General features: G+C 37.9%; 1 protein-coding gene and 1 long non-coding RNA gene across 2 annotated transcripts; one reads left to right on the forward strand and one right to left on the reverse strand.

The window, feature by feature from the left end:
- Positions 1-2,204, reverse strand: LOC148863409 (uncharacterized). The gene is made up of 5 exons (XM_088977496.1): positions 1,838-2,204; positions 1,659-1,732; positions 1,432-1,561; positions 804-871; positions 1-677 (listed from the first exon to the last, which is right to left on the reverse strand). The coding sequence occupies exons 1-5, from the start codon at positions 1,923-1,925 to the stop codon at positions 342-344; spliced, it is 696 nt and encodes a 231-aa protein (XP_088833622.1). The 5' UTR covers positions 1,926-2,204; the 3' UTR covers positions 1-341.
- Positions 2,205-12,456: 10,252 nt separating this feature from the next.
- On the forward strand, positions 12,457-14,611 carry LOC148863410 (uncharacterized). Its single transcript, XR_016109785.1, has 3 exons — positions 12,457-12,766; positions 13,150-13,270; positions 13,564-14,611. It is a non-coding gene; the product is annotated as an uncharacterized LOC148863410 (long non-coding RNA).
- Positions 14,612-17,478: the final 2,867 nt, after the last annotated feature.

Here is a 17,478-nt window from a genome sequence, read left to right on the forward strand (position 1 = left end):
TATCTCACAGTTGATAAAAGAATCATGCATAAATAAATCCTGCTTCTGTGACCATGCGTTGATCAAGAACATTTTGCTACATATCAAAGATGCCTGGGTAACAGATAGTAGAGTAGGAGCACAATACTTCTCATCTTTCACTGAAGTAACTAATTTCATTAAAACAAGGGTTACTAAAGGCATGTCAATTTACAGTTTTTCTACTATTTCCTTCCTACCCTATATGATCGATGTTTGGCTTCAAAAATTGGATCAAAAGGGAGGGCCTTCTCTCTTCCTAATTCCTTCAATTTTGGGGGAGGGGGGGGGGGACAAAATTGTACTTAAACCTAAGCTACTAGCTATGGTTTCAAAGGCACATTGTTGTTGATTGGCGGCTTTCGACGAGGGCTTGATCTGTAATCCTTATGCAGCAAACTCACCATCTCGTTAGTGGCCTCAAGAAGTTGTTTTTCACTCTTCTCAAAAGGATTATGGAATTCTAGAATGCCTGATAATCTTCTTGACCTTGATGAACATTTCAAGCTGTCACAAGTTGAAATAGCATCAGAGCCTTGGGGCCTCATGAATTGGCTGCAGGTAGCAGAGTATGGGAGCTTAATTGGTCCACTCCCTTGAATTTCCTTGCTGTCAGAATTCAATGCCTTTGGCTTTGGCTTTGGCATGCTTCTGTCATTCTGGAAATTTGAGATAAGAAAGCCATCTAGTGTCAGTCTGTGGGACAATGAACAATGGAACAATATAATATATACATATATGAAAAACTGTCTCAATTCCTTGAGAGAGAGAGAGAGAGAGAGGACCTTATCACTCATCTTCCTTTGCAGCAGTGTTCCAATGGACTTCTTTGAATAAGCATTCTCATCTCCTCCTGCATCCAAACAAATCAAATATTCAAATTGAACCATAAGCCACTCCTCCTCCCCCCCAAAACTTAATTATATCATACAACTCGATCGGTTGGATGAGTGTCTAAACAACCCCTCAGGCTACAAAATCAAAACTCAGTCATCTTATTTATGTCCAACGCAATTTTCGAAACAAAAGGAGATGGTATCCGTTAAATTTAAAACATATATAGGAACTTGGGGCCACTTGGTATAATAAATTCTTTTAAACATCAAAGTCTATTACGTAAATACAAGTATGAAGATGTTTTCCACTTGTTTTTTCCTAGAACATAGGTAGATACAAATTAAAGAAAAGGCAAAACTGGAGCTACTTTAATTTGATGCGCTTCACTGCTATATGTTTCTCAGTTATTCTTAGGTGGGTGGCATTTGGGGAAACGATAATCAGCACTAAAAGCTATAAAATCAACTACTTTGACGTTGACACTTAGGAGACTTCTATCCTTCAATTTACATGCTACATTCAATAACTCTCCCTCCCCTTCATAGTCATCAAATTTTCCATGAGAACAGGCTGCACCTGAAATCTTTGGACTCTTTCCCTCTGAAGATTCCTTTCCCATCATCAGGACACTACCGGCTGCAACTTTTCTTCCTCCAAGCCTATTGCTTCTTGCGTTAGTCTCAGCAGGCACCCCATCAAAAAGTTCCTGTTAATATGTTTGATTTAGGGGGCAAAAACACTCTTAATGGGTAACAAAATCGTATAAGAAAACAACAATCTTAATGGAATAACAATTAAGCTACCCTGTCAACAGACACTTTACTCAATTCACTCTCTGCAAGCCCGTTTGCACCGACGACCACCTCTGTCCCCATAGCTACAAATTAAGGAAAGGCCAAGAGTTAGTCGCACCTTGATCATGTACAGAAACTAAAACTCAGTTTTCTACTGAAATCAATTAAAAAGTCGTATGTATACCTACCTTGGTGGTTTTGTGCAACAGAGACCCTTTGGGCAAGAACAGTGAGGAGAAGCCCTACTACTGAGCGTGTAAACATTGTAAGCGCCATCCTTTTCTTCCTTGGTATGTTTGTTTAATTTCTTGTCAACAACAAAAGAGAAGAAAGAAGGAAGACAGAAGCTGGCTTTATAGAGAGGCCAAAGTTCGAATATCTCTTTTATCTCTCTTTTCTTTCAAATAAAAAATAAAAAAGTTTCTCACTTTCTCCTGTCTACATATGTAGAAAACAACAGCGTTCAAAGCTTGAAAAGTTGAACGTGGTTTTCTGGGTTGGCTTCAGAGTTTGAGAAGGGAGGCGTAAGATAGCGTGGAGTGGAAGATACGGGTGTTTTGCGCTTGTCTGCTGCCATGCATGCAGGAGGAGAGTGATTTACCACTCATTAAAACCTAGGGTTTCTATATGGTGATTGAAGACTCTAGTCCCCAAATTTGGCGTTTTGTATAATTAGTATCATGAGCTGCGCAAAGCAAGTTTCAAGAGCAATGCCAGAACACAACTTTGTCTCCGGCACACATTCATATGGTAGTGCAGGCTACCTAGCTCAGCTAATCTTAGCTTAACTTGTTCGAAGTATGAAGCTAAAATATCGATTTCGAACCAAGTCTAACTCATAAGGGGTTGTGTGAATTAACTCGGCTTCTTCCTTGACTACATTAAGTGGTCCTACTTGGGGACAAGTGCCTCTGTTCTCTGTTTAAAAGTGAATAATAAAAAAAGAACGCAAGTTAAATTATGGTTTCAGTACATCTTTGAGATTAACATCACATTAGCTTCTAATATCTAGAGAAGTCGAAAATTAATTTGAGCTCAACTATGGACTCATTTCTTAATTTATATGGCATATTTAACTTGATTAGTAAATGAGGTTTCTCATTGAATGTTGATTAGAAAATATGGTCAAGTGTCGTCTTTTCTCAGTTTAGATGCAAGGGAGACTAAGTCAGAGATTCGACATACAGCTCAAATATGACAACAAAATAAAGAATGTGAAAAAACCAGCTACTCATCATCCCTTGGATACTCTTCAAACATGGTTCACAACTGCAGAATCTTTTTATTTTTAAATGAGTAAACAAGAGAGCTCAACACTCCACCCCCTCCCCCTTTCAAGAGACTGGTCCTCTTTCTAAGGACATCAAAGGTATATATAGGTGAACACCCATCATGTCCTTTCAAGCTTCTCATTAAAATATCTTACAATATTTGTCATTTGTCTTTGGTAGTTTTATCAAGTCCTGATCAATCTCTCTTTGTTCTTTAATCTTTTTGGTAATAATCAGTCAACCTCTTGAAATACTGCTTGCATTTTCGCCATTGAAAAGAACTCAAACAAATTTGCAGGCATTGTTTGGAAAGAGTATATATATGAGATAGCTCCCCAAAAGGGTATAGGAGATAATCAACCTCTTTAATCTTTCCCTCAGCTTTCTATTTCTCTTTTATTTTCTAAACCAAACACAATTAAAGTGGAAAGATAAGCTCCCACTTAATTGGAAAAAGGAGGCTAGGTATCGTTTGGAAAGAGTATAGGAGAAAGCTCCCCAAAAGCATGAGTTTAGAAATATCTTACTTCCCAGTTCCCATCCCAAAGAACAAATTAACTTAGTAGATTAATGAGCCTATTATTTTATTGGCAATTTATAGCCGGTGAGTAGTCCCCAAGAAGGCATGAGCATCAAATTAAGAGTTGGAAGGAACATGGGCAAGTGGTTACTGCATAGAATTGCTAACCCATCATCATTAACAATAAATACACAGTAAAGAAAGGCTATATTTATGGGCGTGCCTTCCTGTGAAAAACATTAATTTCTATCTGAATAGAAAATTGTGCCATGTGGCAATCAAAAGTAGGCAGCTGGTCACATGCATCATGTGCCACGTGTTACAACGTGTTATCGGAGATTTGATCCACGTCTTGGAATGAACAAACCACCGGTTGTTGTCGTGTATTACGTGTCACAAATTGGTTGTAACATGTTGCCTCCACCCTGTAATGTTAAAGAGATCTATTCTCGGAACTCGGAATAGAGAGACAGCCCTGCAAATATTGGATTCGATTCCAATTGGATAAATCCTAAATCCAAATTAGTATTCAAATGGGAAGATTACTCTTAACTCATCTTCCAAATTTTTGAAATGGTTTTTTTTTTTTACATTTTATATTATTTTGTATGTATTTATATTGTATATATTTGTATATTCCTTCCAAAAACCTTATTGATGCAAGGAGATTGATTTGGACAGAAAATGGTAAATAAAGAGATAAAAAACAAATTTTTATGAAAAAAATATATCATTTCTCTATGAAGAAATATAACCTTAAGAGCTTTGGTCTTATTTGTGTTTGAAGAGTGGTCAATATCAGATTCTTGGATCGTAGGGTGTGATCATTGACATTTTGATAATATATTGCTTTAGTTTATTTTTAAACTCAAAATTTCATAAAAGCATCTTTCATTAACGGAAGTGTTTTCTCGTCATTATACATTCTCGTTTGTATTTTAATGCAGATTCTATAATCAGGGATGTCTAAGCCTAATTTTCCCTATTTAAATCCGAATGACAACTTATAGATTTAGAAAGGATCATAGAACTTAAATATTATTTGTCATTAAAAAATTAAATCAAAGATGCTCAGACAAAAAAATATTATTAATGAAAAGAGCTAAAAATGAATTTATTATTGTAAATTGTGAACTAAATAATTTTAAAAGTAATTTATAAGAGATTTTGAACGCATGACTCTTGACTAAACAAAACATTCAAACCAACTTTACTGACATTAGTATATCAATTTTATGTATCAATGTATGTATATGAGATCCTATCAGATAATCCAAAGGTGCATATCTCTATTTCATCCAATCATAAAACAGATTAATTAAATCTGAGCACCTTAATTGAATCGAATTAAAATTGGAAGACAGTCAAACGGATAATAGAGATCTGGACTCACACATTGCATTTCACATGTTCATGTAACGTTTTCTTATTGGGCCGGGTTGTTCAATTGGTGGAACATGGCTTTGTGCTTCGGTGATTTGGATGGCTTTGGTGGGTGGCGTTCCCAAAACCCAAGATATATAGCAAACAATAGGAGGATGGGGTTGTATATAGCTAGCTTGAGCTTGATCAGTTTGGAGTTTGGACTAGTGTAGATTAATCCATGTGACTAATGGAAAGCTTCCTTCCTTAATTGTGTATGGCTGAGTGGCCTGCCACTCTAACCCCATCTCGACTTTAGGGCCGGGTTGGGCCAGGCCAGACAGAGAATCCTTTGTGTACCTGCTCGGTCAACTTGGCATTTTCTAGGCTCTGATTGAATTGCAGGTTAAGTTGGATTTACTGGTTTTTATTTATCCCAACATTATATACATAGCTTAAGGGCTACAGAGTTTTACAGGTCACATTGGATCAAGTTGCAGGCTTAGAAAGCGAAGGCAAAGCTTTGGGGTTCTTCTTGTGAGAGCCAGTAAATCCGAAGGCCGTTCTTGGACCAAAATCCACCTCTTTCTCTCAGTTTTTAATTGAATTTGAATTTGATCCATTTTTTATTGGACTGTCCATCCACCCCTAGTCATTGTACCTATCTTCATTTACGATATTGCATATAAATGCCTTGAGTAAAGAGAGGGATATCTTTGGCCATAAGGAGATTGCCATGTGGAATGTTCCTAAGTTGTTTATTAGATTTCCTATACCACTAAGACATGTTTGGAGGTGCTTTTTGTCCTAAACAAGCTTTTTAAAAGTCATTTTTTGAAATGGGCTTCTTTCGAAAAAGCACGTTTTTAGTATTTGACTGGCCATTATTTATTTATTATTTGTTCAAAATGCTTATTGCAAACATGAAAAGCTAAATGGATATTTTTTCTACATTTTCAATTAGGCTTTTCTGATGAAAATGACCATTAATTCAAGCTTTTTCACTGAACAAGTACCAAAAAAAATAAGGTTTTTTCACTGAATGATCTTCTGGATAGCTTTTGAATTCTCCAACGTAAATTTATAGCACAAAAAACCCCATAAGAGAAAGGCTCATAGACATGGCCAAAATTATACAAATGGCTTTGTTTGCCCAATGACCCTATTTAGACAGTGAGATGTTATAAGACCAGCGTGCTTTTTGACTAGGTGCCATTTGATAAGTTTCTTTAGAAAGATTTATCAGCAGCTTACATGTATAAAAGACGTATTGATCTTTTATAGTCTTTTCTTTAAAATAAGAAAAATTTTGGTCCCTAAACTTTAAAGTGCGATAATCTAATATTTCAATTTTTAAAATGTGCCAATTTAGTACCTATCATTAGCAGTTTCTCAGTTATCTATATCACATGATGAAATGTAAAACTTTCAAAATGTCAAAACCACCCTTAAAAAATATTGTTCATCGGCCTCTACCTTGAGACTAAAATAGTGCTCCATGACCCAAATCAGATCTTGAAGAGTGTCTGCTTGAGAGAGAGAGAGAGATGAAGAGTGCTTGTGACCAATCAGTTTCCACAAACCCACCTCTTGTTGCCCAAGCATCTACGTTCCATAGGCTATCTTACACCCTCATGGGTTGCTTGTTGGGGAAGCAATGCCAAAGATAGAACTATTGAGGAAAAAGATGATGAACAGTGTTTTAATTTTGAAAAGGCATTTGGATTGTTGATAAAGAAAATTAGATGACACTCGAAGGGCATTTGTGTTTTTTCATGTGCCACTTAACAACAAGTATTGGGTTGCATGTTTTGAAAATTCGAGTACTGAATTGTGTCACGTTTTAAAGTTCAAGGACCAAAGTGGCACTAGGCCCAAAGTACAAGGTACTAATCCAGAATTTTCCCTAAAAATACAGGCCGTTTAGTAAACAATTTGCTCTATTGGGCTTTTAAAAAGACATTTAAAGATTATTTATTGCATAAAAAGACTATGAAGCTTCATTCGAGACTTCCCAAATTTTAGCATCTTTTGTCCTTTTGGGACTTTCTACCCACACATCTTATGAGATTTCTGACTTTCTGCTTGCCAAAAAAAAAAAAAAAAAAAGGACCAATATATGATCTTTTGAGATTGTCAAAACCCCAGAAGACAATGTGAAAAGATCTGCTAAACTTTGCCTAAATAATTAGGGTATCAATTAAACTAGGGAAAGTTCATAATTAGTACCTTGTACTTTGGACCTAGAGCCACTTTGGTCCCTAAACTTTAAAAAAACAGTCCCAAATCCTATTGTTAATCACCTGGTAAGTGGCATTTGAAATGACACAAATACCCTTATAGTTTCTTTATCAACCATCCAAACGTTGATAAAAAAACAGTCCCAAATCTTTGCATATTCTATTCATGAAAGTTGGGGTCAGCAGAATGCCCACTGAGATTGACCCCAAACTTTCTTGAATAAAAGAGGCAAGGATTTGGGACTATTCATTTTTTGTCAACGTTTGGATAATTAATAAATACGATTATATGACACTCGAAGGACATTTGTATCCTTTCAAATACTATTTATTAGCTGATTAATGGCATATATTGAATTGATACATCTTGAAAGTTCAGATACTAAATTATCACATTTTAAAGTTTAGGGACACTAGGCCCACATTACAAAATACTAATCGACACTTTTCCCATTAAACTATTATATAGGATGAGGTAGATAACAGCTTGAACTTAAGTTTTGATAATTATTATTACTTTTCATAATGAAATAAAAAATAGTGAAGTTTGAAGGTTGATTTAGTTCTTAAAAATGGTTAATCAGCTTCTATTAATATATTAAATCACGGGTTTCTGTTAGGTTTTAACCATTGAAACTTCCAAACCAATCGTGTCGGTAAATGGAGAAACATAAAGAAATACAGCATTTTGCTGATAACCGAGAAACTTTCAATGTCCATTGAAATAGAAGCTATTCTGCGTCGGTGCTCAGTGCTCTTATACAATTTGTCTTACAAACATAAAATTAAATAATACAGCTGATCAGTAAACGGTGGGGAATAATGTGCCCATCAAATGGGGTCTTACAACGACCGAAGCGGCAATAAAATTACTAATTAAGTGAAAATATCATGTCTAATGAATCAATAAACTCTATGCCAAATTTTAAAAGGTGTCTTTGATTCACACAGGAATAGGGGTTTGGAATTGAAATTAGAATAGTTTTAACTGTTTGGTTGGGCAAAATTGAAATTTCATTTTCATTCTTGGGGGAAAGGCATTTTTCCATTGGAGGGAGTAGCCATTCCCTGCTCCTCGGGAATGAGAATCCATTTTAGCTTATTCCAGTTCCAATCTTAATTTATGTTTGAATCAAACAAGTAGAAGGAATAGATCATTCTAATCCAATTCTAATGAATTTTGATTCCATTTTCAATTCCAATTTTGAATGCAAATGGACCCTAAGAATAAGAAAGCCATTAAATTGCATTTGAAAATAAGTAAATGTGTATATGTGTGCATTCCTAAAAAAATGAGGCAATAATATGGGACTTTATTAAGAAGGCAGAAAATTTGTACCATGATTTATTTGTGTGGCTCTCTCCAACTACACCTTCATTTCATTGATCATCTATGAAGAGGAAAGAGAGGAGGTGATGGCTCTTCTCACCACAAAGCTTATGAATTCAAATCAGCCCCCCACAACATCCCACAGCACATTCCCGTCGTGTATTGGGAATATCTCCCGATGATAATATCAGGAATGATGATGTCATCATAGGAGATGTTCCCATTACATAGTGGAAATGTGTTGTGGGATGTTGTGGGGGGCTGATTTGGTCTCCAAAGCTCACATGGACCTCCTTTTCTTCTCATTTTCTTGCACATGTAATTATTTATTTATAGGGAAAATTCCCGATTAGTACCTTGTACTTTGGGCCTAATGCCACTTGGGTCCCCCAAACTTTAAAATGCGACAATTTAGTACCCTAACTTTTAAAATGTGACAATCCAACACTTGTTGTTAACTAGTTGTTAACCAGCTGTTAAGTGGCATTTGAAAAGACACAAATGCCCTTCAAGTGTTATTTATTTTTCTCTATCAACCATCTAAATACTGACAAAAAATTAACAATCCAAAATCCTTGTCTTTTCCATTCAACAAAACTTGGGTCATGTTTGAGTGGGCATTCTGGTGACCCCAATTGTTTTGAATAAAAAAGGCAAGGATTTGAGATTGTTAATTTTTTGTCTGTGGTTGGATGGTTGATAAAGAAAATTAGATGACACTCAAAGGACATTTATGTCTTTTTCAAATGCCACTTAACAGCTGGTTAACAGCTAGTTAATAGTAGATATTGCATTTCCATGTTTTGAAAGTTCAGGTCGCATTTTAAAGTTCAGAATCAAAGTGACACTAGGCCCAAAATACAAGGTACTAATCATGAATTTTCCCTTATTTTTAAATTAAATTATAAAAAATATAAGAAGTTAGAATAAAAAAACTTCTTGGATCTTAATTAATTATCTATGATAAAGCCCACCGTATCACTCTTAACCCTTTTTGACCCCAGCTTGAACCCAAAATGATGCCATAACCTAGGAAAGAGGGGAAGTGAAGGGTCCCACACCTTAGAGCTCACAAGTGCAGAGCTCACAAGTGCCCCTACTTCTCTCATTTCTGGCAAATGAAGTTACCTATTTTTAACTTAACTTATTAAAAATGTCAGAAGTCAAAATAAAAATAAACCTAGGTTTTGACTCCAGCTTGAATCCAAACTGATGCCACTTAACGGCTGGTTGGTGACTGTTTAGAATAATCTAGAATTTGGGATTGTTCATTTTATTGTCAATGTTTCAATGGTTGATAAAGAGAATTAGATGGCATTCTTAAGGCATTTTTGACTTTTCAAATGTCACTTAACAGCTGATTAACAGACTGGTTAACGGAAGATACTGAATTGTCACATTTTGAAAGTTCAAATACTAGATTATTACATTTAAAAAATTCGGATACTTATGGATTGTCGCATCTTAAAATTTGGGTACTGATGAGGGCAGATTTGGCCCTCTAGTGAAATTGCAACACGTGGCACCTCGTGACAACTAGGCAACACCCAGGCAACAACTTACCAAGTTGGTGTCCCACCCGAGCATCGGCCTGGTCAGCCTGGTGCAGCCTGCACGCGGCCTACGTGTTGCCTGGCGTGCGGCCTACGCGCAGCCTACACGACCTAGCCGACCTAGCCAACCTAGTCGCCCATAAGACGCCCACCAATAAACTCGGCATGCATACTCCACGAGCTCGGTAGCTCACCAAGGAGCTAGGCAGCTCGGCAGAGCTCGCCACAAGCAACTCGGCATAGCTCCCCCGGGCAGCTCGCCACTTGTAGGGTAGCTCGATACAGAAGAGTAGTTTGGCGTATCGCAGGAAGATCTGCCTGACAACTGTACCTGACAAATCTGGTGGCAGCGCCCACATCTCTTGCCAGGCGGTGGCGTGCCTGCCGTCTCTGAAAATCATGGCACGCCTGACGAATCCGTACCCTACAACAGCAGCCTGCACACCTGATGTGACTGGGCACCACTATATAAGGACTCCGACCCCAAAAGCCAAAGGGAGAGAGAATGAAAAAATGGAGGTAATCCCTACTCTCTAGCTCTCTCATTCCTCTAATATCTTCTTCAAGCTCTCGACAATCAGAGTGCTAACTTAGGCATCGGAGAGTCCCCACCGGGTAAATACCCCCGGGCCCCCTGGTTCAGTTCTCGCAGGTTACTCAGCTCTCGCCGCTTACAAAGAGGAGGAAAAGATGGAGTTCTCGCAGGTCCCTTAGCTCCTACCACCTACAAAGGACAGGAGACCACCTCATGGAGAGGGCAATTGGGTTGCACTACACCAGGGAGCTCCACCATCCTCTGAGTTACAGGCCGCCTAGGAGCAGGTCAAATGACGAGTCCACCAAGGTAGTTCACCACCAGGGAGCTCGTCACCAAGTAGCTCTCCACCAGGGAGCTCGTCACCAGGTAGCTCTCCACCGGGGAGCTCGTCACCAAGTAGCTCTCCACCAGGGAGCTCGTCACCAGGTAGTTCACCACCAGGGAGCTCGTCACTAGGTAGCTCTCCACCAGGGAGGTCATCACCAAGTAGCTCTCCACCAGGGAGCTCGTTACAAGGTAGCTCTCCACTAGGGAGGTCGTCACCAGGTAGCTCTCCACCAGGTAGCTCTCCACTGGGGAGCTTGTCACCAAGTAGCTTACCACCAGGGAGCTCGTCACCAAGTAACTCTCCACCAGGGAGCTCGTCACCAAGTAGCTCACCACCAGGGAACTCGTCACCAAGTAACTCTCCACCAGGGAGCTCGTCACCAAGTAGCTCTCCACCAGGGAGCTCGTCACCAAGTAGCTCACCACCAAGGAGTTCGCCACCAAGTAGTTCATCAGCAGGCAGTTCGCCACCAGGGAGCTCCATTATCTTCTGAGTCGTAGGCCACTTGGGAACAGGTCAAATGACGAAGTACTTAGCCAAAAAATTGATACGTGACCAGAAACGATTACATCAGGTACCAAATTATCACTCGAATCAAAATACAAAATACTGATTAAGAATTTTCCCAACTAAATAAAACACAAACACAACAACCATGAAAACAGCCATAGCTAAAACCAGTATTGTTATTCTCGACTCAGCTCTGAACGCAATTATATCTGATTTGGATGTTAGAAATTAAAACCATTAATAATTGAATTGAATGCATATCTAACCTCATCCAATCTGATGAATAAAAATAAAAAATTCCTAAAACTTTTTAATTTCTTTCTGTCATTCTAAACTCGATCAATAAGATGAATCCAATTACAATTACAACCTAGGGAATGTTTGTTGGTTAATATTTTATCGGTTAATCAAACGGTATTTCATTCTCACAATTGAACCTATCAATTAACCAGGACTTGGAAACGTCACTGGGTCACCGAATCATTTGTTCAATATCTAGTCTGGTCAGTCTGATTACCTAAAACTAAATCATCTTTTATCTAAGCCTTAGCCTTATATGGGTTTGGCTACAAGAATCCTGTCTATGAGATATAAATTATTAATTACCAAAAAAATAAGATATAAATGAAACCATCAAGGTCGAGGTTTAATGCAAGGCAAAGAAAGTGCAGTAGTGACATCCTTAGCCTGTTTCCCTATATATGCACAGAACAGTTTTGTTTGCCGAGAGAGAGGTGTTAGGAATGATTAATTAGTTTTGGGCCGCATGCATTGATTCATCATCCCCTAGCTCTATACTAATTACTCCCAGTCAATATTCTGGGTAACGGCTCCATGAATTCATGATTATAGTAGCAGGCGATTCACTGGTATATATAAATGGACATAACCAGAGTCTGTAAGTAATAGATATGTTTTGGAATCTGAATTTAATTAGACCAATTAATGTATGAACAACACCAAGTATAAATTTTTCTGCAGGCCAAAATAATTACAAGTCAGAATGAAATGGTAAAACTAATTTAGGAGAGTAAAAACGTGAAAGCCTACATTAATTTCTGTAGCTGCAACTGGGAAGGTAATTACGAGGCATTATAAGCTAGCAAGAAGCTGAATGTCTAGCATTCCAATCTCCAAAGAAGCACTTGCAATTGATCCCATCCCAAGATAGCTATTAGCTTAGCTCTGGAGAAAGCTTCACAGCTACTGCTGCGTTGTGTAGTATTATTAATTATGCTATTACATCCTGCTGGGTTGTTTCTTGTTGTCATTGCCAGAGCCCAGCAAAACAGTTCTCACGCACCAGCTATCTTTGGCGTTTCCTTGGTGGATGTTGGAAATAACAACTATATTCCCTCCACAGCGCGAGCAAACTACAAGCCTTAAGGGATTGATTTTGGTTTTCCTACCGGTCGCTTCTGCAATGGTCTCACTGTCGTCGATTCATCCCTTAATTTATACTCTTGTATGCATGAATTACCATATGTACCTACACTTTTATTCAGCACATTTCACTTTACCTCAACCACTCTTAAGGCCCCATTTGGTTTACGGGAATAGCTAGGGGTTTGGAATCAGAACCGGGATGAGCCATCCCGATTCCAACTGTTTGGTTGAGCAGAATCAAAATCTTATCCTCATTCCTGCTGCAATGGCGTTCCCCTCGGCCCTCCCCATTTGAGAGAATGGTCATTTCCAGCTTCTCCCTTGGAATGAAATTCCATTTCTCTCTGGACCAATTAAAGGATTTTGATTCTAATTCCAACTGTAAACTAAATGGACCCTAAGATATTATTTGGCATTGATGCATTTTTCTGCACTTGAATTTGCATTCCTCATCTGCCACAGAACAAACAAGATAGCGTACAGTTTATTTCTCGATGAAACGTCGAAAGGAGCAAACATTACCAAAGGACTAAACTATGCATCTGTGGCTGCTAGCATCCTCGATGAAACTGGCAAGAATTATGTAATTCTCGTCACCCTTGTATTCAATACTTGATTTGGATATATCTTATCTTGTATTAGATCTAAGATACAGTTTATTTCTCGTTTTCCTTTGGAGATGAAAAGATATATATAGCTAGCTAGCCTAGCCTGTGTCCATCTTCTGGAGAATCAAATGAACCATTCTGGTATTAAAGGATCCATTAATTGATATTAATATCAAGAGAGCTAATATATCTCTGATAAGCTTTCATTCCTTGATTCAAGGATCAGTTCTTGCTTCTTTAATTTCTCCCATATCTGTTACGTTTGTAGGGGGCAAGAATATCGATGAATGCAGAGATACGGTTGTTCGAGAACACTGAAGGAGGACTTTACCACCTCTGTTCGAAAGCCCCAAGGCCCTCCATAGTTATCTAGAAAAATCCATCGGAAGCAATGACTACATATCTATACAAGTAGCAGGATCTACAATGCTGAAGCATTTGCTGATCTCCTCATCCGGAACTTTTCTCAACAACTAATTGTAAGTCCCTAATTAAAATGTCTTTCTAGCCAATTTGTTTCATGAAATGAATTCAAAACTGAACAAGAAAACTTAAATTTGGTCCGAGTGAAGGGAATCAGCCAGCTGGTTACATTACAGCCCCAACGTTTGGGGCTTTAGTACCCGTTTGGGAGGGTTTTACACAGCAGATTCTGGCTTTGCAATGTGGATTCTACACGGAAAGCTTAGAAGTTATGTTTGGTGAAAAAACCCATTAAACCTCAACATGTTTTCATTCTACTAAGAATTAAGAAAATGATTTTTCAATTAAATTAATTTTAGTAACTTCTTCAAAACTGCTGGTGATAGTAGTTAGGGATGGCAATTTTCCCCATTTCCCTGATCTGCATGGGGATCTGCCCCGAATGGGGCAAGGATGGGGATGAATTCCCCCGTGGTAGTGGGGACGGGGATGGAATTAACCGATTGATTTTAGTTCAGTTTCAATTCAGTTCTGTTCGAAAAAAATACCATACGTAAGCACTCCTACGCAAACAGCCCCTTAGTTACAATTATTAAAACCCGAAATAGAAGACCGGTTTAACAAGATTTCACAGCAAGTTCAAAAAGAGGAACACGGGCACAACCCAAAAGCAGTAAGCTTTAGGGGAGGTTTGCTGGCCGGGAGTGCCAGGTGGGTTGGAGAACCGTTGTTAGTAGCTATCTATTGATCTCAGATCTCCTACCCACGAGAGTTCTACCCATACCTACCTACCATACAATACAACCGTGCGTTGGAGATATCTCCGCATGAATGATAAGATATCCTAAATGCACCTGTGAGTAGATCTCGTTGCCTATCATACATGGCCCCAGTTGATAAGTTTAGATTTCCTACCTACAACAATTCTACTAGTGTTTTGTGGATAGGCATAGGTAAAATTCTTATGAATAAAAAATGTGAACACCCAAATGAAACGGGCTGTGAATCGCACCCAAATTAGAGAACTATCGAGAATAATGTGCTATGCCGTTTGGCATAACCTTGAGCGTGAATCACATGACCTCAATGTATTGTTGTAGGCATCAAGGCGGTGTTTGGAACCACAAAAATCTTGTGGAAGGGACCGTATCCCATCCACACCCCAATATAACGTGGACAGGTCCCTTTTATACCTCAATTTCTCATCCACGGTAAAATCTTGTGGTTAGGGACCGTTCATACTTGATTTTTGATCTCTTACTTTATACTTTCCCTGAAAGGCTACCCCACTGCCTGTTTTACATTTTAATATTTTTGTTAATAAAATATTAATTATTTTATTTAATTTTTAATTTCTTTTTAAATTTTAATGTTTTATCAATAAAATTATATTTAAAATATTTAAAATATATTTTCTAAATTTTTAATTATTTTACTATTATTTTTATAAAAGAATAATATTTATTGGTTAATGTTAATTCATTAATGCATTTTTCAATACATTTATCATATAAAATGCAAAAACTATACATTTACGATTAACTATGTAAATCAAGGTTTTCAAATCACTGTTGACCCAGATGATTGGGCCGTTCAACTTGGAAACTGTCCAGGCAAGCGGTTCAAACCCAGTTTTTGGCCAAAAACCATTGAAAAAGTCAACAACCCGTTGACTTGAGCGATCAAACCGTCAACCCGTTCAACAGTTTTTTACCGTTTTTTACTTTTAATTATTTTTTTATTTTTTTAATTTATTTGTTTGAATGGGTCATCCAATCAAATTGGACCGTTGACCTGGAAACCATTGGCTAGAATGGTTCCATTTCTGGGTCATTTTGAAAAATGTTGGTGTAAATCATTCATAAATGTATATGAGATATATGGAATCAAAAAGTATAGTGTGGACTAGTTCTCACCACACCTTCAGAACACCACTGTAGGTGTGGACTGGTCCAATCCACATAATTTATCCACAATTCAGAATAGCTATGGACTGTGGTGTGGTGTAGATTGGTCCCTGCCACAATGTGTGGTTTCTCATCCACATTACAGAACACCCCTTAAATCAATTCATTTTGATTGTATATGTGGAAGTACCATTCTACCACCCCAACTGTACTTTGGGCCTAAAAATTCTGACCCTAGGCTGAATCGTCATTCTCCCTAACATTACGGAGAAGTACGGACAGGCCCAATGCAGATTTATGATTTCCACTGTAGAGCTATAAGCATTCAAAATGTCAAAAACCCCCACTCTATACACCAAAATGTCTATTGCAATTAACATTAGGCTGTGTTTGGTTTCAAGGGAAAAGTAGGAAAAGAAAAGAAAAAGTAAAAAAACCTTTACAAATTTTGTATAAATTTTCCTATCTTTCCATTGCTTTCCCTACCTTTTTCTTCAAACCAAACATAGCCTTAAATGAAATGTCATAAACGGCTGCACTCCTTGCGACCCACTAAAACACTGAATGCCAGCTGAGTGGTGGCTTGATTGACAAGTAAACTGGGTTGGTTCCGGTGAGATGCTGTTTAAAGTCTCATTATTGGTTCTTAATATCTTTGAAAAGAATTATTAATATTGTTAGAAAATTGTACCCTACCAAGGAAATTTGAAATAAGGTCCCTATAAGGGCAAAAGCGAGCAATTTAATATCAAAAAATAAAATAAAACACTGAATTGGGAGAATTTGGATCTCCTACAAACAAAACACGTTCCAACTCCCCACTATAATGTAACACTGCAATTTCATACATGGGAGATACCACTTATCGTCAGTCTTATCATGAGATGTGATGTGTGGTGTCGGATCATAGTGAATAGGGTGTTGGAACTGTTTTAGTGACAGGAGATCTATTTATAATTGGTATTTCCTCTTTAAAAACAAAACTGTCCCAACATTATTTCAACAGCGGTCTGTCAGTACATCTTGGACCCATTATAAATGAGATGTTGTAAGGTGTTGGAACGGTCTTTTGTTGGGAGGAAATCGGGTTTCTCAAACAAAGTGATGCAAATTAAAAAGCAATTAACGTGATGTTTCAAATTTATTTTCTATTGCTAGCCTGTTAGCGTTTCATTAGGGTTGCAAGGGAGTGCTGCGACAGACAGTGACAGGAGATAATCCTCCCGTTATTAATCTCTTGCATTTGCATTAAAAAAAAATGTTTGTCATTTTTGTTGTCATAAGTCTCAATTTTGCAAAGATTACAAATACAAATATAAATACGTACATACAAAATACAAGGTTTTGCACTATGATATTTGTATTCTTTCCAAATTTAGCCTTAGGGGTTTCCTCGTGTATACTTTTACGGGTGTTTTCTCTTCTCCTTATATTTGTGCCATACATATTTGTATTTGCACTCTTCTTAAACTGACCATTGGGTTAGGTTTGAAAGTGATGTAAAACGTTATCAATTTTAAAGCTTACGTCAAATTGTTTTTGTTGGCATTTGGGTGGAGCGTCAATTAAAATTGATGTAAAATGTCATTCCCAATTCATATTTATTAGCGTTTGAACGAGTAGAATTTTATATCGTAAATTGGTATTGATGAGGGTAGATTTGGCCCTCCAGTGAAATTGCGACACGTGGCACCTCGTGGCAACTAGGCAAACACCCAGGCAACAATTTACCAAGTGCGTGTCCCACCCGGGCACCAGTTTGGCCGGCCTGGCGCGACCTGCACGCGGCCTGTGCAGCCTGGCGCACGGCCTGCGCAACTTGGCCAACCTAGATCAGCTTAGCACATGATCCG

This window comes from Nelumbo lutea, chromosome 3, assembly GCF_056320005.1.
Source record: "Nelumbo lutea isolate HS-2025 chromosome 3, American lotus-T2T, whole genome shotgun sequence".
Classification (NCBI taxonomy): Eukaryota; Viridiplantae; Streptophyta; class Magnoliopsida; order Proteales; family Nelumbonaceae; genus Nelumbo; species Nelumbo lutea.